This window comes from Miniopterus schreibersii (assembly GCF_964146895.1).
Source record: "Miniopterus schreibersii genome assembly, chromosome: 7".
In the NCBI taxonomy this organism is placed as follows: Eukaryota; Metazoa; Chordata; class Mammalia; order Chiroptera; family Miniopteridae; genus Miniopterus; species Miniopterus schreibersii.
The window spans coordinates 9152785-9176059 of NC_138108.1; the positions used below are offsets into that span (position 1 = coordinate 9152785).

At 38.4% G+C, this 23275-nt stretch overlaps 1 protein-coding gene across 1 annotated transcript in view; it reads left to right on the plus strand.

Moving 5' to 3' along the window:
• FARSB (phenylalanyl-tRNA synthetase subunit beta) overlaps positions 1-23275 on the plus strand; it is a 39710-nt gene that overhangs the window by 12111 nt on the left and 4324 nt on the right. The window contains exons 11-16 of the mRNA XM_081142954.1: positions 838-899; positions 1159-1366; positions 1839-1919; positions 2940-3032; positions 5089-5206; positions 16254-16406. Coding sequence (XP_080999080.1) covers positions 838-899; positions 1159-1366; positions 1839-1919; positions 2940-3032; positions 5089-5206; positions 16254-16406 — 715 coding nt within the window. The remainder of the gene's footprint in view (positions 1-837; positions 900-1158; positions 1367-1838; positions 1920-2939; positions 3033-5088; positions 5207-16253; positions 16407-23275) is intronic.

A 23275-nucleotide genomic window follows, 5' to 3' on the forward strand; every position in this document is an offset into this window, starting at 1 on the left:
ACTCATCTTGGGATCTTGAGAACATTCAGATTCGGGCTCAGTGGGTCTGGTGTGTAAGGGCCCAGGAGCTGACCTCTCTAACGAGCGCTAGGTGGTGGTGATGCTTCTGCCCGAGAGCTGCATTTGGAATAGCAAGGCTCCGGCTCATTGTTCTTACCTGAGTCCAAGAAGATTTTAAAATTTATGGCCTTTTTGCTATTGGCAGTTATACTCTTGAGAGTAATTTAGTGATAAGAAATATTCATAGCTACATTTTCAAAGATGCTGAAAGGCCTGGATTTTATGCCTATTTGTTCCTGCCTAACGTGGTAGACTTATGTATAGTTTGAAGGCAGCTGAGTACCAGTTCATGCAATGCTCCAGCAGTGCTGGCTCCTGGAGGAGTTTGATAGCTAGCACTGGGGGCAGGGCTGCGTTTCCCCACCTGAAAATGATGGGAAAGGAATGTTTTATTCTTTCTTGGTCATAAATACCTGCTTGCCTGAAATGAGACTGAAAATATTCAGCAGGATTCACAGCATTTTAGACATGATAAGTGCACCAGTATTTTATTGAAGAAAATGGTGGCTGACCATCTAAAAGACAAAGGGGTTTGGCACTTTACGGTAATTGTGAGCCTATCCAGTTGTCCAGCAGGTAGAATGTTCATACGTGAATAGGATGTAGCCGATTTATTCCTCTGTAATGTTTTGAAACACCAAGTATTTTCAGCGTGCAGCTCTGGTGACAGTTTCTTGGGAGGTAAATGAAACTAACAACAGGGAGTTGAAGTAGAAAATGGCTAATGCTGCCTCTGACGAGGATGATTTAAGCTCCTCAAACTCTTTTTCTCTTAAGGAACTGGCTTACCGAAAGGAGATGTTGAGAGCCGACCTAATTAACAAGAAAGTTGGGATCAGGTATGCTCTGAAAACTTCATTTACTTACTTACAGTTGGAGAGAATTCAGGAATGAAGTGCACACAAGACTTTAATTTTTCCTGATGGAAGCTTGGAGAGGGTTTTGATATCCCTTCAGAGTAAGGGAAATGGTGATGGGACATCTGTTGGGATTCACAAAGAAAGGTGACTATTTCAGGTAGCAGCACATTTTAAAACAAAACAGACACGTGTTTTAAATAATCCAGTGAAGTTTATGGTTTGTACATTCCTATTTCAGAGAAACTCCGGAAAATCTTGCTAAGCTCCTGACTAGGATGTACTTAAAGTCGGAAGTCATTGGCGATGGGAATCAGATTGAGATTGAAATCCCTCCAACCAGAGCTGACGTTATCCACGCATGTGATATTATAGAAGATGCAGCTATTGCCTATGGGTATAACAACATTCAGATGGCTCTCCCGAAAACATACACCATAGCCAATCAGGTAAGGTTGCACCCTTAAATAAACACTCCTTGTTGTTGGAATCTGATTGTTGAATGCTGAGAAGGCTTCGAGAAAAACAGAATATGGGAATTAAGCAGTATTTGGACGTGCTCTGTTATGTGGCATTTGCTATGGAGAGGATGCCCAATTGATTAGAGTACATTGAAAACCTGTGGTGACTAGTTCTTTGAAGAAAGGTTTTGAGTGTGGAGCCCTTATTGGTTCTCTAACTGGGAGATCCATTTTCTCAGCCTGGGCCTGAGACAGAAGCTGTGTGTGGAGAGGTAAAGTGGGGTTTTGTATGTCTTTGTAGGAATATTGGGGTGGTCAGGGTGGAGGAGGGGTGCTACTAGCAGTATATTAGCAAGGATGGAAGGGTGGTTTACTTCTAATGACATGTTCTGTATAAGTCTCTTTTTTAAAAATACAAAATTTTATTGAGGTGAATTTATGTAAACTGTTTCCCCCCCAGTTTCCCCTTAACAAGCTCACGGAACTTCTAAGACATGACATGGCAGCCGCTGGCTTCACCGAAGCACTTACATTTGCCCTGGTATGTTTATGTGCTCTCTGCTCAGCTGACTGTTGACTTTGAAACTGAATTACTAATTCTGGGATTCCTTATATGAGTTTATAAAATCTAGAATGTCAATATTTCCAGGTTTTAAAGAGTAACTTTGCTATTTGAGATGGTACAACTTTCTGGTAAAGAAATGTTGGGGGATTTCTTTTTTTAGCCACAGAAAATCATGAAGGACTAAAAAAGTGTCTTCAGTAACAGATGATAACATTTTATATTTTCGTATGAATATTGATGGTTCACAATGAATTTCGTGACCAAGTTTATTAGGTTAGAAGTTAGTCTTAATTTGGCCATGCCTGTGTCCACTAGATGCAGCCCTGGTTAAGGGCTTGGGGACTGTTCCACATTGAACTTATTCTTTGTCTTTGAACATGTTCACAACCATTTGCTTTAAGTTGAAAAGCTGACATAAAGGGCCTAAATCAGGAAATGAATTTTATTACAAAATCAGAAGGAAATCCCCTCCCCGGGTAAGGCAAGTGGGAGTCCAGTGTAGGAATAGCTGGAGTACAGATTACACCAGCATCTCCGCGTGAAAATTTACTTGAACTCTGTCATGGCTAGAACTCATTGTAGGAGAACTATTGATGTTAAATTGCATCTGCTATGTGCCTGAGTTATTTGATAAATGTTTATTCTTAGCTTATTTTTTTAATTAATCTTTATTGTTGAAAGTATTACAAATGTCCCTTTTTTACCCCATTGATTCCCTCCCCACCCCCCGCCCCCTCCCCGCCCCCTTACTCCTCGCCCCAGGCCTTCACCCCACTATTGTCTGTGTCCATGGGTTACACATATATGCATATAAATTCTTATGTTAATCTCTCCCCATCCACCCCTGCCTTCCTGCTGAGATTTCTTAGCTTATTTTTAACTCACTGATTTATATAGAAACTCAGCATTGCTATAAGACAAAAAGTTGACTTACAGAATTTAATTCTTTTGGTCGTCAACTTTTCCATATTGATCTGTTTTGTATGTATTTCTTAGTGCTCCCAGGAAGACATTGCTGATAAACTTGGTTTGGATATCTCTGTAACAAATGCAGTCCATATAAGTAATCCTAAAACAGCTGAATTTCAGGTAAGAACTTTCAGTAGATAAGTATTTGGGTAAAAACAGAGAGGCAGTACATGAGTTACGAAAAGTCTCTTCAGGTATGATTATACCTTATATGGCAAAATCCTAGAGCTTTTAAAACATCTCTTCTTGGATAAGTTTATAGTTGGTTCTTTCTTTGCTGACAAAAATTCTTAATATTTTAAAATCTTTTTCTGATTAACTTTATAGCTGGTTCTTCTTTGCTATGTGCTCTATAGCCCAGTCTTGTCTGAACTTTCCATTTTATAATTGATTTTTAAACACTATTTTCAAATTTCATACCTTTCTGACCTATTTGTAATAAATGAGTGAACACCAGTTCCCAGTACCTCCCTTAAGTCATTCACTTTTAAATTAGTCTTTACATCAGTTATTGACTATGCTGCCTGTGTCTTCCACTGTAATTGTCTAGTTTATTGGCAGTTTTATGTAGACTTTAGGAATATTTAAATGTGAATGATATTACATTAATAGTAAATGTTAAATGATTTACATTATAGATTAGGACAGTAACTATAAAAAGCATCTCAAGGTTATAATACATATATTTGCTTATTAGTGACTTCAAATAGTCTCGTCTCTTTTATATTAATAAGCTCTCATTCTGTTTTTCTTGCGTATGCAATTCTGTATGATATTTTTTAACCCAGGCTTTAAAACAAAGCACGTCTTCTAGAATCAAGGGAATCTTGGAACTGAAAGGAAATGCTTTCAATAAAGTTAATGCTATTATAGTATCTGAACTCCCAGATAATTTCTTTTGATCTTGGTTTTCACTTCTGTAAAAGTAGGAGCCTGGATTAATTCTAAAAATTCTAAAAGTTATAAAAATGTGTAAATCTAACTTAAAAATCTAAATTTTATCTCTATAACTACCTACTAATGTGGTGTATTAGAATTAGGTTAATTAAAGAACTAATTGGTAATATGCATTAAATACATGAATTCTTTCTCTATACTCAATGTCAGAACTTTGAGGAACCCTCACACTAGTTTGGAAGGATTGTGATAATGAGCTTTTTCTTTGCTGAGGTCCACTAGCTTTTCTACTACTTTTAAAAAGGCCCAACCTGGCTGGTGTGGCTCAGTTGGTAAGAGCATTGGCCCTGTACACTGAAAGGTCTTGGGTTCATTCACTTTTAAATTAGTCTTTACATCAGGGCACATACCTAGGGTTGCGTATGGGAGGCAACCAATCTCTCCGATGTTTCTGTCTCTCTCCCTCTCATTTCCTGTCTCTAAAATCAATAAAAAAAATAACCTTGGGTGAGGTTTTAAAAAGTTAAATTAAAAATGCCCATGGTGTTCTTTGTAATAAGAAATTTTCAGGTTCATTTGGATAGGGTGATATTTCAATAAATCTTAATGGAGTTTTATTTTAGTTTACCGCGAATTTTTCTTTTTCTCCCAGTTTCACTTGTCAAACTTGATAGCTTTCTTAAGATGAGGTAATGTGTTCTATGTGTTTTTTAGGGTTTGCATCCTGTCTTAATCCTCTGTATAAGTGGAAGGAAAACAAATCAGAAACACATAAATGTCACTATAAGTAGCTGTGTCTTTGCACACTTAATCAATGTTTCTGTATAAAATATATCAGAGATGAAAGTGAGTCTGTCTTTTAGACTTGACAGCTCTATATTTTATTTCCTGCTTTACTAACTGATATGTCCTACCATTACTAATGTGGCTAACAGGTTTATATTTATTTATGGTTAAACTGAAGTTGTTTGTGGTTTTGTAACTCAGTTTATTGTGTAAGCCCATTCTTTTTTTGGCATAATTTTTAACTTTGGACTATTTTCTGATAGTAGATATGTTAGAGAATGAATATATATACATATATATACACACAAACACACACATATATATATGTATATACACATATGTATATACATATATGTATATGTGTGGTTTAGTACTGCTTGTAGTTTCAGGCATCCACTAAAGGTCTTGGAACACATCTCCTGAGGATAAGAGTGAAGTATTGTATGTGTCTGGTTCCTACTTGGTCATTGCAATTTTGCGTCTTCTCCTGTAGGTGGCGCGCACTACCCTTCTTCCTGGCCTCCTAAAGACCATAGCTGCCAATCGGAAGATGCCTCTTCCTTTGAAACTTTTTGAAATCTCTGACATTGTAGTAAAAGATTCTAGCAGAGGTAAGAATGCGCCACCTTTGATTTGTATGCTTAAAGCATTTTTTTATTATGAAAATGTCAATTGTATATAAAAGTAGAGAAATAGTATAATTACCCTCGTGAATCTAATACCCAGTTTCAGCAGTTATCAACACATGGCTAAGCTTCTTTCATTTATACTCCAACCCACTTTCCCATGTTATTTTAATGTAATTCCTAGACATCATGTCAATTCAGCAGCAAACACTATAGTATCTATTTCTGAAAGATAAGGACTACCATCGCTGTCTTTTTAACATAACCCAAATAACAACGATCTTATCATCAGACATCTAGCTAGTGTTTAAATTTTCACAGTTGTTTCATAAAGCAAATTTTAATAAAGAATTTAATAACATTTTGGAAGAGCCCTATCAAAACCTCAACATGAAAAGCACTGTGGAATCTTTTCTTTTTTCCTTAAATCACGTGATTTATATGTGTACCACTTTAAGGTGCTTGATTTCTTGTAGCCTGGTTTAGCAGTGACTGTTCACCACCAGGGGTGCTCTGGTGACTTCGTTAGCCAGTTATTGACTGTGAATGTGTTTTACCAGTTTTTCTCTCTTTTGTGTATGTCTGGCCTTGTTAGTACAGCAAGTAGCTCGGTTCAACATTTGGGATGTGGTGGTTATTTAATAAATATATGTTTAGTAAGTACTTACACCTGATTGCCAAGGAAGTCTGTCTTATTCAAGCTTCCCATGTCTCATTCAGACTTCTCCGTGCCTGCAAACTTATATAAGTCTGGCTGTTTCGAGCTCTTTATGAGGTCATCTCTTGGTGAGCAATGCCCACAAATGACTAAATTGCTGGCAGGATTTCCTTGGTTTCTTGTAATTAACAGTTCAAGTCCTAGCCATGTTTCTTCAGTGAGCCTTACTCCAGACTACAGGCTTCAGAGAGTGTTTCTTTGACTCAGTTAACAAAAGCAGAGGACTTCTTCTCTACTGTCTCTACGTGAACTATCCATAGCAGACTTTTCAGCTGAAGCTAGATTCCATCTGCTCCCAGTGTGCAGCCTGTTTTCTGTCAGCAGCATTACCTCGCATTGGTATGGTTCCTTTTACTTTCTAAAAGATTTTTTAAACATACGTTTTCTCCTGTTAAACCAGCTCTTTGAGGTAGATGGGACAAAAAACACTGTTCCCACTTAACATATAGGAAAATTAAGACAGAAAAGTGGTCATTTTCCCAAGGCTTCATAAATATTGGCCTTAGAGCTAGGGTCAGAATTTTGATCTCAGTGCCTGTATCCTTAGAGAATAAAAGTTCACTTGAGTATCAGTCTGTGGAGGGTTTTCTTTGGGTGGTAAATCTGCTATAATAGAAATCTGAACACATTTTCAGTGCCCGCTTTAAATAGTTGTGAGGGCTCTTGTGCCTTAAGTCCCTTGCTGGTACAGCTAACTAAGTGCGTTACCATCCCGACATCAGCTTTCCTGTTACCTTGCACTTGTTTCCTCTCATATTAGTCCTTTGAGTTTTACATTGTTTTGCTCCTTGGTGATTCAAACGTATTTATAGAGAATAGGTTAATTATACTAGGTTTCCTCAAAAGTTTTGGAATACTATTTTAGCAGTAGGCCTCTTTCCTAATTGCAAGGGCTCCCTACAGGGCTTTGCAGAGCTGGGCATGCTCACAAGCAGGCCGCCCAGAGTCTGAAGGTTGAGGCTGAGGAGCAGGCTGGGGTCCCCACAATTACCACAAGGAGGGCATTGCTGTTGGCATGGAGCACGTGGGAGCACTACGGTATTGCGGTCCTGGGTAGAGGTGCCTGTACTGTTTTTTTCCTCTGTTTCTTGGGAGGGCCTAGACAGACTCCACTCTGCCGCAAGGCCCATGCTTGGAGATAACCTCTCCTGTTGAGAGAGCTGGTCTTACGTACTAGTGCTATAGGCACTGCTGATGGTAGCCCCAGAAGCCCAGGCTGTATGCTTTTTAATGCAGATTTGCATTTCTGCTGCACTGATTTTATCAGGAAAAATAGCTCTCATCTCCGTAGCAGACCTCTTCATTTCTACTTTTAGTTGTGGTCATTCTGCTCTGTTTTCCCTATCCAGCCCTTTCCATCTGATATTACTTTTGCCTCTTTTCTTGCACCATTAGGGCTTACTCTCTTTCTTTACAATTTTCTATCATTTCACTGGGATTTGAGGAATGAGATGAGGTACATCTCGGTAAGCTTACCGTCTTGCAAACAGGTTTGCTTTAACGTATTTGGGGTGTGTTTCCTCTTTAGGTAGGCCTAGAGTTATTTCATAACAGAAGTAGCTTTTCTGATGGGTTATTTTAAATTCGTACATGTGGACTCCCTTGTCATCTGGTGCACAGAGGACTCTAGGCGAGGCAGCCAGGGTGCCCGCATTTCAGTCATAGTTCTGCCACTCACCAGCTGCTTAACTTTGGACCATTTGTTTAATCTCTCTGTGCCTTAGTTTCCTCATCTGTGCCATGGGGATAGTGATAGCACTTCATTAGATTCGCTATAAGGATTAAAGGAGAAGTTTAGGCTGCATAATAAGCACTGTTTGGTGTCTGCTTTTACTATTAGGGTATTAGCAACCCCTAACACCAGATACCTAGCATCCTGATTTGGTCATTTTCTGTGAGAATGACGTGAAAACCCTTGCTGGCTATTCAAGGATTAATGTTACCTCGCTGGGGCACTTGGGGCTCATTTTTATCCTAACCTTTGCTTAATTGGTTTTTCTTCTGTTGTGCAGTTTTTTTTTTTAGGATAAGAAAACCAAAATTTCCTAATGTGGGAATTTACTTAAGAAAAGCAGGAATGTTGTGTGTTTTTTTCAGTAATTCGTCACCCACTTCTTTTTAATGAATTGAACACATACGTTTTTACTGTCTTTCAAACCAATAAGCATTTCCCTCTGTTGGATGTACATTAGCCGTTTCCTTCTAAAGAGTAAACAATTTTAAAGAAAAACTCTAGTCCATCAAAAGTGAAATGATAAAGGAGGTTTCCAGTTAATATGAAAGTGTCCCAAATTTTCATTAGTTGAAACTACTGATTCAAAAGGGGTAGAAATGTGTGGCAAGAGTGAGCAAGGCAGTCTCATTCGTCCTTCATTGCCCTAATAGAAAAGTTTTTTGAGTTCCTCTTCTCTCTCTCTCTCTCTCTCTCTTCCTTTTTTTTTTTTTTTTGCTAAGGGGTGTTTGGAAAATACGAGGCAGAGTTGCCAGTCTTGAGGAAGATAGGCCAGGGGACAGATTTTTATAGATAGTGCTCCAAGGGAATGTGCAAGGTTCCTTGATGGCACAGACAAGGGAGTGACACTTGCCATGAACTTGTTTGGTAAGATTTAGGAAATACCCGATGCTGCTGGCCTCAAGCCAGTTTGTGTAGCAAGCATATCTTCCCCGATGGAAGTGGAAAAGGAATCTGTCCTGGATTTCAGGGCCTCCCAAAGACGTGACTGACCCGCATTCCTGTAAGAATAAATGATGGACTCCTAGCCCCATTTTCATGCTTGACCTCATTGGACAGTTTCCTGGGCTGAGCGGACTTTTTGACTGGCCGTCCATGTTGTGCTGCTCTCAGGCTGCCCACTTACTGAGTCAGGCACATTGCACAAGTATCAAGACTTATGCTCTGACTCAGACACATTCCAGTTCTTTGAGGCTGGGCCAACCACTGCATTTATTAAGTCTTAAGATCCAAAGTTGCTGCAGCATTTAAAAAAATTAGTTATGACTTGGGACTAAGCGGATTTATCCCTTTTGTCAGGCAGAGTGGCATGTGTCTTTGGAATGGGAAGTTATTGCAGACTGCTGTGGGATAAATTACCAGCTTTATAAAGGGGAAGTCAGTAGAGGGAGCCCTGAAGCTATCAAATCAGGCCACTGTGTGAGTTATCGATTGGTTCCCATTGTTAATACTGTTGTTTTTTCTGTTCAATGTCAAGGATATAACTAAACTGTAAACAAAATAGTAAAAAATTACTTTAGAGGAACAGAGCACCTAATGGTGAATTGCTGATCTTTATGCTCAGGGAAAGCAACTATATTTTGCGAAGTCCAACATTCTGGCTTTTTATTAAACGCAGACTGAAGCTGCCAGTATACCTAGAAGCTCACTGAAGTGGCAGGAGAAACTCATAGCTGGGTTGAGTTTAAGTTTAAAAGGAACCACAGCCTAAGAAAGAAGACTTAGCTGGGCTTTGTAAAGTACAGAGGGAGATGCAGATTTAGTACAAAACAGCCATCTTGTTGCCAATTTGACATATATCTGTGGAGAACCCAGATAATCAAATTGCCATGTACTTTAGTTTCAACTACTGCATTTAAAGAATGTGAGGTTTTAATAATGACTCCAGGAGATGGAATAGGTTAAAGGCCTTTGAGCACTCACAGAGCTGCAGTTCCCTCACTCGCCTTAGCAGGCGAACCTACTTCAAGCCCTCCCTTCCTGCTCAGACCCATCTGACTCCAGAGCATTGTGGCAGCACTGGACAAGCTGCATGCGTGGCCTCTGCTTCCCAAACCCGCTTAAGTAGTTTCTAAAATTTCACATTCTCCCAGAAGCTGATTTTCTAAATCAGAGAATGATCTGCTTATCTGCTTCTTATACCTTGACTAGTTTGGATATAGAGCCCCAGAATTAATTTTTTTAACTTTAGTTGTAATATATATTTAAGATTCTTATTCCCTTCTCCTCTCTGGCCACAGTGGCTGCAGGGAACTTAACTGATTCACTATTCTTTTATGATTTGGTTTGTTCTTTCAATTTGCTCTTGGTTTGTACCATATATGTTGTTTGTTTTATATTGTAACCAACTAAAATATAGGTGCTAGATCTTTATTGTGTTTTCTATAAGTCTTTGCTTGATAAAGAGTTCAATAAAAGTGTTTTAATCATGAGCTTGTGAAATACTTCAGCTCTGAGAAATTGTGCATGAGTTCTGTAGCCATCAAACAATGGAAGGCTATCCTGCATCCACATGTGGACTGTGGTTTTCTGAAGAAAGCTTATGTCATCAGTCTGCATTAATTTAATTTTACTACTTCATATTTTCAGCATGTAGAATTTCCAATTAATAATTCAAAAAATATGGGTGTAGGAAACACTGACATTAACAATATTTGAAGTAGCATCATTCGCATATGTGATGGCATCTTAACTGTGTAAATAACATCATTTTTAATATAGAAAGTTACTTTAGTATGTTTGGCTCCCCATAATTAAGATCTGCTAACGTGAGTATAATGTGCTCTGTCATGCATTGCATATTCTATTTTTTTAATAGATAAAAATCCATTCCAGGTTTATGTTAACGAAATAAAAGCCAGCCCACTAAATAAAAGGATACAACCTTTTCCTTCATGCATTGAAAACGCCATAGGTTTTTCCTCACATTTGTTTCTTGTCCTTCAGCATTATTTAAAAGAGAAACAATCTGTATTTTGGTACTACAATATAGATAAGTTTTAAGGAAAATTATTCTTTTTATTATGTTTGTTTTTAAAATTGAAAATATATTTGTAATGTCCTTAAGAAGTTTTACGAATATATATTTCTAACTTAAAAGTAATTCTATTCTCTTGGTATTTTAAAAAAAATATACATATCCAACTTCTCTGCAATCCTACTCTTGGAATTAATTGCCAGACATTTTCTATGCATATGCAGCCATATGTTTCCCATTTCTATGTATAGCCATGTATACAGATAAATACTTTTTTGAGTTCACACCAGTGGATTATGCTTTACCTGTCCAGCTTTTTCTTGTGAACACATTCTGTTCCCTTCGTTCTTTTTAATGGCTGCATAATATTCCATTGTATGGGTGCGCTATAATTTATTTGCTCAGGCTGCTTATGAATATTTAGATTGCTACCAGGGTTGTGCTAAACTGTGTCTGTTGTAATGAATATCCTTATACTCTTATACAAATGCATATTTTTAGAAGCAGAATTAGTCGTCTATAGGTATGCACATTAAATGTTTGTTTTCCTGTCATATGCTTTTCCAAAAAGGATTTTTTACAAATTTGCAGTCCTACCAGGATGTATAAAAGTTCGTTTTCCCATTAAGGTATATGTCTTCAGGGGACTCTTGTAGCTTGTATGAATCATTTAATACTACACTGGAATTTTTCAGGAGCTAATACATTAGCTTCAGTCTCTTGAGGACCAATATCAAGTACATTTGTTGGATGGAATAGACTAAAAGTTAAGGTGTTTTGTTTTATTTTCTGAGCTTGGCCAAACTATTAATCTCAAGCTCAATACCAGCCAGTGATTACCCTTTTTGGTTTTCTGATAGCCTTTCTCCTGGCATCTGTATCTGGGCTTCTAAGTGAATGAGAAATAGAGATGAAAGGTTGAAGAGTCTGCCCTTTTCCAATCTGTGCCACGTATGATAACAACCTAACACCCCCAATTTGCTTTTAATCATTGGTACTTTGGTGAAAGGATCTATACCAAGCAGGAGCCTATTCTACAAACAGAGGTTGTACACAGTAGTCATCTACTAAGAAACATCATCTACCGTCCTTTTTTCCTTTCTCCTCTTTAAGAAGAAATCATTTGGCATGCTCTTTCTGCTCACAGAAGCGTAGCCAGCCGCCCCTCCTGTGGGTGGGTTAGATCAGCCTCTCCAGGCAGTACTTTGAAGTCTGTGAAGTACATTGGTAATTTAGGCTGACACACTTGGCAGGCCCATCTAGAAAGCAGAATTGTTTGATGGCATGACACAGAGGTCTGTTAACTGAGTTATAAAGAACTGAGTCATTTGCAGCAAATCCTAATTTTGGCATGAAATTTAAATGGTTCTTGTTTTGTGGCATGCAGTGAGCGTTGTGATGTAGCCTAGTCCCTCTGTGCAAATCCTGGGAAATGGGGACTTCACCATACCTCACAGTTCTCCAGGGAGGAGTGGGAGGAATGGGCTATGTGGTCATATTTCTCTTTTCAGTTTAGCCACAGTACAGGGGCTATCTTAGCAAGATGCGAGGAAGCCAGTGTAGAGGGAGTGGTAGATCTTGGGGGCTGTGAAAAACCAGCCAATCAGTGGTGAGAGTTGGGAGGAGCCCCCAAAATAATGAGTTTAATTGAATACTTATGGCAGGTTAAGTATAATGTCCTAAAAGTGAGTGGCCTTTCTTAAAAATATTGCAAAATTGAATCTCAAAATCTATAGCTCAGTGTGTTTGTGTGCATGTGTGTGTGTGTGTAATGTGTATGCTATAAACGTCCTAAAACCTTTCTTGGAGAATAATTTTTTAAAAAGTCCTGTATTTTTTGTTGTAATGTTACTATTCTGATCATCAGAATCACTTAGTTTTTTAAAAATTCTAAGTCTTAAACCAGATGTTGCTTCTCTTATCAGAAGGTAAGTTTTACATAACTTGGAAATCAGGAAAGAAGTGTCCCAAGGCAAAGGTTACCAAAACAGAGCTTCCAGTTTACATTGCTAACCCCTCTGAGTGGAGGCATTTCTGTTGGGCTGTTCTCTCCCAGCAAATGGAACAACAAAGTATTTTCAATATGTGTCTGTGTGTTAAAGTGGAAGCATGTGACACCAACAAATGGGTACCACATGGCAGAGATGCCCGGGAGCAACGCAGTGTTATGAAAGGGATAATTTATTACTGTTTCATTTCATTTTTTACCTTCAGGGAGGGAGGGAGGGAGATGGAAAGAGAGAAAGAAAGGGCTGGCAGGAGAGAGAGAGACTGAGATTTCCTGCAGAGGAATCAGTCAGGTCCCTCATTTTAGTTTATGCATGTGTTTGGTTTATTGAGATTTTATGCCTGCCTGATTTTAATATTAATCTTTATTCTTACACCTTCAGGTAAAGCTTTTAGATATCAAATTTCTTTATCTTTTCAATGGGAATGATAGAGACTGCTGTACAGTTCTCACTTTGCTACATCAGCTGAGTCTTCTGCTAACTTAGAATGTAGCCCATTGTCTGGCCTTGGCCTTGTTAAAGTTATTCGTGTGTGCATACCTTCCTTTCCAGGCTTCCTTCATTTACTCAGAAAATAATTGTTAGGGTTTAGTTTGTGCAGGCCCCTTGCTGGCTCAGACCGTTTTCCTCCAGGGATACCTACAGGGGAGTGCCTTGAACAGAGTGGGTACTAAGAAAGTTATGTGGCAAGAGCAGTTCTCAGGTGTGGTCAGTCATCGCTTAACTTAGAATACACTTTCCATGCGTGACTATATGGTCGATGACTAGAAGCTTTAGTTAACTGACTTCTAAAAATAACTCCAGTTGCTTACCTAGAGTTCTTAGAACACTTTAGAACAGACATTGGTTTATCATATCAAAAACATTTCAAGAATGGACATTTTTGACTATATGAGAGAGGTATATATCCATACACAAGTTTGTCCTTATATTATTTGTTGTCATCTAAATCCTTTAGAGATTTCCACTGTATAGTGGAAAGAGCATGGGTTTTAGAGTCAGGTGATTCTGGTCAAATCCTGGTTTTGTAACTTATTAGCTATGTAATTAATTATAATTAGCTCCAGCCATTTGGCTTGGCTTTGTGCAAAATCTTTCTGAACTTTTGTTTCTCCATTTTGTTTTCCCCTTTCTATTTTACAGGGATAATAAAATCTAGCTTACGTGATTGTCTTGAGAATTTAATAATATTATAGATACATTGATAGGTACTAAGTACCTGCCACATGGTAGATAATCAGTTAACATTAGTTTCCCTTTTCTTTTTGCTCCATTTATGTGCTCACTTTTATGTAAATTACTTTAGTAGTTGAGTACAATGTCTTAAAATACCTGTTTTATTTGGATATCTGGAAGGTAAAAGGCATTCAATATTTTGTGTCAGTTATACAATAGGAACTGTTAATCCAAAAGCTTCAAGGCTGAAGTTTTCCTAAAAGAAAGGGTTTGTTGAGCCATATGCTAGACAGAAAAAGGACCAGGAAGGTCCTGGGGTGTGCAGTCTGAGCCACCAGCAGCAGGGCAAGAGGGAGAAGATAAACATGTCTGCCTTCCTGGGGTTGAAGGGGCTCTTTATAGAATGAGTTTGGAGAAGAAAGATGTAGGTATTTTTGAAAGAATTTACATTGGCCAGATAGGGGAGCTGGAAAAGGAGACGTGGGGGATAGTCCGCAAGAAAGTACTTGATGCTTCTGGATTGGTTGTGGGCAACAGCTTGGTAAGTTCATGTGTAACTAGGATGCGGTGGCTTCTGGTGGTCAGCTGTTCTTTCTAGATAAGTGAGGAAAGAGCCACCTGAAAGCTAATGCAGTTTCAACATACTTTCAGGGGTGGATGCAGTCCTTTGTTGGTTCTGGCCCTTCTGCTGTTAACTGATTAACCCCTTCTTGTCTCTTCCTTGCACCGTACAGCCTGCTGTAACTTAATTAGGACATCTCAGAATTTTCCTTTTCAGAATAAATCTGTGGAAGAGCTTTTGTTCAGTATATGCTAATGTAAAGCAGCTTTTTATTTTCAGTTTGTTCCCTGATAGATGTTAGTTTGTTCTTTCTCTTTTCCTAATTTGAAAAGCGAAATGAAACCAACATTCATTCAGTGTTTGTGTTAGAGCTGCGGTTTCCTCTAGAATTATTAAAGGTCCACAAGAGTATATACCTGTTATAAAGTAAATGATTACCATTGAACTTGAGTCTACCTTTATATGCTATATGCTTCGTTTTAAAAAAAAAAGTTTTAATATGGGTTTAGATTTTTTTAATCATCACTACAAGATACAAAACAGTTCTGTCACCCCGAGGACCCTTCATGCTTTCCATTGTAGCCACATTTTCCTCCACATCTAACCTTAGGCAAACACTGTCTGTTCTTGGTTGCTGTAGTTTTGCCTTTTCTAGAATGTTGTACAAATAGACTATGTTGTGTGTAGCGTTTTAAGACTGGCCCCTTTCATTCAGTGCAGCACCCCTGAGATTAACCTGAGCTGTCAAGTCTGTCAGTAGGTTTGTTCCTTTTCCTTAGTGAGCAGTATTCCATTATGTGGATGAACCGGTTTATCCAGTCACCCATCAGGCTTCATTTGGACTGCTGGAAATGAACAGTATTACCTTTTAAAAATAATGCCATTTCTAAGCTCTGAATTTCAATGTAGAATAATATATACTAGTCAAGGAAAAAATAAAACAATTATCCCTGCCCAAACATAACCTCTGTTAACATGTAAGTGCATTTGTTTACCTTTTCCCTGAGTGTGGAGTTTTTGGCTTATGGCTATATTTACATAGTTGTAATTCTTATCTTCATATATTGCCCCCCCCATTTTAATTGTAAAAAGTACATATAACGTACAGTTCAAAAAGATTACTATCAAGCAAACACTAGTGGAGCTGTCCAACTGAAGAAGTGGAATACTGCCAGTGTCAGGCTTCGTGAAGACCCTCACCACCCATCACATCACCTTCCCTGTTCCCACAGTAGTCACTGCGCTGACTTTTGTGGTCCTCATTCCCTTCTTTGCTTCATAGTTTTTGAACCTATTATATATTCTTCCTTTTTCTTTCCTTTACTATTCAAGTATTTGCTCTAGCTTTATTGTAAATCTTAATAAAGATGCTTTTTAGCCACATGGTATTCTGATGAGTGATTGTATTATTTTATGTAGCCATTCCCCAATGTAGGCGGTTTCTAATTTCACTATTGGAAATAATGCTTTGTGCAGAAATAGTATCTTTTTATATGAAAACTTCTTTTGTATTTAGGATATTTTCTTTGTATATTATTGAGAATAAAAGATTAGAAGTTTTAAGGCTCAGATATATATCGCTAAATTGTTTACAAAGATTTTACCAGTTTATAGCACTTTGAAGCCTTACTGTTCTTAGGCCTGCACTCAGAGTTTTCTGTACCTACCCTGAATAAAAACACCTCAGGGCATTTGATGGTTGAAAAACCATATTATTTTGCATTTGAGGTTGAATGGTTCTCTGTGTGTTTACTAACAGGTTTCCTTTTTTGTTGGCTGCCCAAGTGTGCGGGGGGGTAAATCAGATTCTTAAGTAATGCTCAATGTCGCCTTGTGACTGATTCTTTTATTTTTTCAGATGTAGGTGCAAGAAACTACAGGCATCTATGTGCTGTTTACTACAACAAGAATCCTGGGTTTGAGGTAATCCATGGACTACTGGACAGAATTATGCAGCTGCTTGATGTGCCTCCCAGTGAAAAGAAGGGATATGTGATCAGGGCATCAGAAGGTAGGAAATTGGCTGAATCCAGAGTCTCTTAATGGAATGAAGAGAGGCCCAGCCTATTTTTGTCAAAGTTTTGTTTTGTTTCATTTTGTTTTGTCTGTGATTTGGGGCAAGGCAGGAGAGAGAGCCTCATTTCAGTTACTTGTTAGTATCTTCTAGAAAATATCCTTTCCACCTACATTTAAAGAAAGTGCTTTTCAGAGCTCTGTGCTGCACAGTGTACTTTCACTCCAGCTGAGCATTGGTAACCCTAGTTACTGGCACTGTCAAGCTGCCAGCACCATGGTGAACCCAGGAGTCCAAACTGGGAGCTGAGAGAACCTAAACTGATGATTTGTACTCAAAGCCACCTGTCTAAGGCCTTTAAGGCAAAAGAAAAAAAAAACACCTCGAAAGTTATTCTGTAAGACTTCACATATGTTAATCAAGTCATAAAGTTGACTGAGGGAGGGTGGGAGTCCTGCATAAAAGCCAGTACAGTAAAATCTGTTGGGAGAGTTTAAGTCAGGCTGACCATGCGGTGTATGTGCTCCTGATGTTCTCTTTCCCATTGTCCAAGGACTTCTGAAAGTTTTGCTTCTCACATCCCTATAGCTTGATTCTGAGTTTATTTTGTCAGGCAAGAGATCCAGAAACAACTTGAAAGGAATATTTTACTACTTGTTTCTACTGTTTACCTGATAATTTTTTATAAGTATATTTGGCTTCTTAAAGTTTCAACAAAATATTCATTTAAAAAGTGTTCTTTTGCAGTTACTTGTGGTGGTATGAGGTTGGGGGCATGGTTTTGTTTTCCCCTTAGATTTTTTTTAGGCCTCTGAAATTGTTGTTGATGGTTTGTTTTCATTTGGAGACTTCTTTGAAAATGCAATATCCTGGAAATATATGAGCCCTTTTAGGTTGAAGACTTGTGGGGTTGTCTGTTTGTAATAATTAAAGTTGAGAAATTGAATATTGTTTTCTACCACATCTCTCATTAGAAAGAGCAATGAAGATACGTTATGCTTACAGAGTTCTAGAGTGTTAGAACTGAACCTTGGGGTTCATCAAGTCCATTCCCTGGATTAACAAGTGAAGGAACCGAGGCAAAGCAAGTGAAGTGAGTCAGACTGGGTCATACATGTAGAACCCGAGGTGTTTGTAGATCTTTATGTTCAGTTTTTTAGGCCAAGTTGTTTCTGTGGGTTTTGATTACATATGAGGACAGAGTCAAGCTTGTGTTTCCTTTTGAATTCACTTTGACTGTGAGATGTCCTAGATTTATGAATCTGAGAAGCTTTGGTACAACTTCTTTATACGTATGTGTGGCCTGGGTCAGTACATATTTCAGTGTATCTAACTGGCTTTCTGTGAAAAAAGACAGGTGTTTACTTTCAGTCTCTTATCACCAGCACTGGCCACATCATTTTCCTCAGGATGCTTCTATAACAGTGGTCAAGCCAGAGAGAATTAGTGTCATTATAAATAATAGTTCCTCATTTCTCGTAGGGATTTCTAAGTCTATTTTGATTACCTAATGACAAATACGATTATCTTTTCTTTTTTATGGTTAAAGAAATTAAGACATAAAGACGTGGTTTGTCAAAATAAATCAGCATTAGTTCTCCATTCTAAAATTTCACATACATATGAACCTCATATCATATAGATGCATCTCCTGAGTAAATCTGTAAACAGAAGAATTTGGTTGCTAGGGTGTGGTTAGCCAAATCATTTTTTCAAATTTATATTTTGCATGCAGTTTTTCCTGCTAAGGAAAGGTCCTCTGAGTATCAAAAAGTCCAGTAGAAAGAGATTAAGAACTACCGTGTCCTCCCAGTCTTGATTACTGAGTTGTCTTCTGTTACTCTGGCATATGGTTTACCTTTTAATAATTAAAAATCCCTGGTGGCTTTGCAGTTATAACTGAGCTAAATCTGTTCACCAGAGATTCCTGCTAATGTCAGTCCACTGGCAGTTATACCTTCTTTTTTTCTGTCCTTTCTAATGAACGGAACTCGATTCCCCTTTGAGGAACTTGGCCCTGTTCATTGTTAGAGAAATCTGGAAACTCACTTGATTGATCATCACGTTGATCCCAAGGAGTTCTGCTGACTTAGGGTGGAACCTTGCTTGTTATGCAGGCTGCAGCCCCGTGCACCTGTGGAGCCATTGCTGTGGTTGCTTAGCCTTACATAGTTTTCATTTGCTGAGCACCCCTGCAATTAAGAACATAAAGTGATATAGACTGTCGAGTTGCTGATAGAATATCAGTTGTTGAGTGGAAACAAAGAAAGATGAACCTTTAACTTTTTAGCAGACAGTAGAGCATTTTGAAGGTCTAAAGTGTTCAATACAGAATGTTTTAGTGGCACTAGATCAGATCATTACAGCGTATGTACGTGCTCTTTTCCAGGCGTCTTCCCCTTTGTTTTTGTGGTTTGCTGCAAGCTAAATTATGTATGTTAAAATGCATTTAGCCTTTTCAAAAACCACTTCTGGGCAGGGAAAATGCTCCACATTTTTGTGTTTGGAAGAGTGCTGTGGGGCCCAGCAGGCCTGACTGGGTGGTTGAGCATCAACCTGTGATCCAGGAGGTCGAGGTTCAGTTCCTGGTCAGGGCACATCCTGGGGTTCTGGCTTGATCCCCGGTGGTGCTCAGGAGGCAGCCGATCAATGACTCATCATTGATGTTTCTCTCTCTCTCTCCCCATTCCTCTCTCTGAGATCAATGAAGACATGTTAAAAAAAGTTTTTTAAAAAAAAACAAACAAAAAGTTATGTGGTTCCTGGGCAAATCAGTGGCAAAAGTCATTTCTTAGAGAAGGCAGTGGGCTTTGTGTAGCATTGGCTGCAGTGACTTGAGGGTGTATTCCCCCCCCCCCCTTTAATTTGTTACCTATTTCGGTTTTGTTTATATACAGTTATATAAAAAACTTCAGCTTAACCTGAGATAAAATCTCTGATGGACAGAAGTTTTAGAAATTCTAGTTTTGACAATTCTAGTTTCCATGCTGCTCAGAATTCATTCTGTGAAATGAAAAATAACCTTGTAAGTAATGCGCACATAATCCTGCACCAGATGTTCCCACAGCAGCTATTCATACACCTTCTGTTACAGTAACACCTAATGATTATTGACGTGACCTATAGGTCGTGACCTTTTTCCTCTTTCAGGACACCTGTGAAAGGTTTCAGATCCTAAGAACTGTGGTGAAATTGTCATGTTTCCCTGATCTTCACACTGGTTCTCAGTGTAATACGAGCTTGGGAATATATGCTGAACAAGTAGTTGAAGTAAAGGTGTTCCATTTATGATTTGATTTCCATAAAACGTTCTGGACTAGACTAAGGGGGGATCTGTGTGGCACGTCCACATTTAGTTACCACCAGCAAAGACATTATTCTGTAAGATACTAGGTTTAAGTGAAAAAAGGTTTGGAAGTTTTTAAGCTTCCTGACCTTACTACTGTATGTGAAGACAGTCCTTATTCCTCTGGTTCCCTGTGTTTTGTGTTGGAGACAAGATTTCAGAGACAATTCAAAGAAGTATTAAAAGACTCAGCAGTATTAAACGCATCAGCAGTAATCAGTGCACAGTGGACACAGCCCCGCAATGCAGGGCACAGTGTTTATAAATCACAGCTTCGGCATTGCCGCATGAGTTGTTCGACTCTGCATTGTTTTTGAGCATGTTCTTGCCCACTTTCAGTTTTGGAGTTATGATTTTAAATATTTAGTATTTAGTCCTAAGGTGATTGTGGTGATCTGTTTTTACTTTCTCTTAAATGTACAAGGCCAAGTTCTTATGACTCATGGTCACTCTTTTTTTTGGGGGGGGGGGGGGTTTGGTTCTTATATGACATGTTAGTACTCAGCGAATTAGAGCAAGTGCTCCACACCAGACCTTACTGGAACGACCTGGTCAGCGCAGATTCCCAGCTGATAGATGTTGTAACCCATCGTTCCTAATTTTTTTTAAAAAGTTATCTCACCCCTAAGGAACCTTTTTGGACTTTTTTCTTAATTGCCCCACCATAAAATTTTCATACCACAGATATACTGCATATTTATTATGTACTGTATGTAAAACTGTGGATTATACCTAAAAAGAATAAGTATGAATCCTACTTTTAAAAATTCAATTCAGGGTTAAGAATACATTTTTTTTTTTTAATAATTTTTAAAAAATCTTTATTGATTTCAGAGAGAGGAAGGGAGAGGGAGAGATAAAAATGTCAATGATGAGAGAGTCATTGATCGGCTGCAAGCCTGCAACCCGGGCATGTGCCCCGACTGGGAATCGAACCTCAATCTCCTAGATCCCGGGCCGATGCTCAACCACTGAGCCACACCCGACTGGGCGGGTTAAGAATAAATTAACAATCTTAAGTTAAAAGTTAAATTCAAAAACTAATATTTAACTATATCTGCTGAATAACTTTTAATGTTATTTACATTAAATTCCTAAAATTCCTCCGTACAATGAACTTAGTCACTTAAAATAATGTATGATATCTAATACTTTGTCAGGGGAAGGTAACACTGAAATAAGAGGGTGTTTGCAATTCCAAAAATAGGAAATACTGGGAGAGAGAAAGCATGTGTGCATGTATCTAGTTGGACAGATACACAGGTATCAAGGACAGAAACAACTTCTCTTATCTATTTGAGTGACCTTAAAAATAGTTCAAAAAGAGAAAAAAGTCAGTTCTTAAGAGAGTAATTGGGAGTAATTTAAAACAGGTAATGGCTTTTATTTCTTTTGAAGTAGATGTGTTTAAGTAAATAAGTTTGTTGAATTTACATATATGCAAAATGGCCTTTTCCCATTGGTGTATTCACATTTAGTACTTTTCAAGGTGTAGGACTAGAGCAATAATTTTTAATCTTTTTAAAAATCTAATGCCCCTTGTAGGCCCTCCATGCCTCTGCGCAACATGCAAAGAGGTGCGGGTCAGTGGCTGTTACCACCTTCAGCTGCTCTTTAGCTTGTGCTACTGCTTGCCTTGGGCAAGTCCCCTAATCTCCTAGTGCTTCACTTTCCCATCTGTAACATGCCTGTCCTTGGGGGTTTGGCCAGGACTGGGACCGAGTCACTGCCTTTACTGCAGATGGAAGGATATGTAGAAAGCAGGGTACTGGTAGTGTTTTAACAGTGTCATCATTTTCTTTTTCTTCTACACGCCCTACTTGTCAGCTGAAATCTAATTCTGAAACTAGAGCAAATCTATCATAATTGGTGTTTGAAGTTATGTTTACTCCAAGTTGGCCAAAGGTCTCAATTGAATGAGTTAACTAATTGAGAAATTATAGATACAGTCTCCTTTACTCAGTATTTCCACTTTCCTTAATTAGCCCTACAGTAGTCTCATTATTGTTTCCCCACACACACACTAATTGTGGAGAAAATAGTAAGTTGTTTATATTTGGTCTGAGAAATAGTCCCTGTAAAGGTTTTATCAGGTGAAAGACTAGGAAGGAAGCATTTTATTGGGCCAGGAAGGCAGGATGATCCATACCTTTTATTTTTATTTTTTTGTTCAAAATATTATAGATGTCCCTTTTTCTCCCCAATGACCCATTCCACCCCGCCCCCCACCCCTCCCTGACCCATACCTTTTATTTTCAAAGTTATTATTCTAAGTCTGTCCTATGAATACATGTTTAAGAAATGTGAAAATCTGTGGGGAAATGATGTGTCCGACACGTGGGATGGTGGCATTATTTTGGAATAGGAGTTTTCAAAACAAACCCATCGATAGGGCATTTAACCTAGAGTTACAAACCCTTTGGTTTTACACAAGTTAATTTGAGACTGATTTAAAGTTGCCATTGGATGGATCACATTTAAGTTCTGCTAACAGTCCTGATCTCCTTCAGGTTTTGAAATATGAGTATGTATGAGTATGTGTGTATGAGAGACACATAGTTAAAATTAGACTTTAAAATTGATCTTAAGAAATGTTAAAAAGGGATAGCCGTGTTAGAAATAAGCTATAAAATTTTCTATACAAAGTAAAACTGGGGAATTTTGGAGTTATGATTTTAAATATTTAGTATTTGGTCATAAGGTGATTGTGATGATCTATTTTTAAAAGGCTCTTTATTGACGACATTTTTCAATTAGTTAGAAGACCAGGTAGTCTGGGCTTTGCTGATGACTTTTAAGAAGAAAGCCTCCAGGATGCAGCCCTTATGTGCCGCGCAGACTTCGCCATGCTGCCTCAAGCGAGCGTTGCTGAGCACAGGCTCCTCCCCAGGGCCCTGCAGTGGGGTTAAGTAGGCTCTGGTGCTCTGCTTCAGTTTCCTTTGCTCTGGGAGTTAATGATGTCTGCAGGTGTGTTGGGATTAGCACTGTAAAGTTGTGTAAGGGGTTTTTCTTTCTTTTGATCTTCAGAAGGGGATGAAAGATAGCCATTAAACTCAAGGGATTAGGTCCCCTTTCTTTAAAGACTTTAGGTACCATAAATATTTCACTTCAGATGCAAGGTGAAGAATTGTATGCATCTGGGGGGAAGTGGGTGTTTTATGTCACCAGTTAGAAATTATTCAGTCTCCATATACAAATTAAATGATCTTTGCAGAGAGCAGCTTTCTTCCAGCCCAGAGTGTACTAAGATCTGAAAAAAATGCGTGTGCGTATATCTTGGTAGTTATGCCAGTTTTTCTCCTTGTACTGCTAAATCCTTGTCCTCTTGTAAGTTAGCGTCTTACCCACATTGTGCCCTTCCCCCAGCTTCCCCTCATTGTATAATCCCATGGGTGCGTTCCAGAAACTCCCTAAAAATGAGACCATGCTCACATGTATGGTGTAAACGTGTCTTTAGTGCTTTTTTTGGGTCTTTTCCTTCAAATTAACATAATGTAGAAAAGAAAAAGAGTATTGGCAG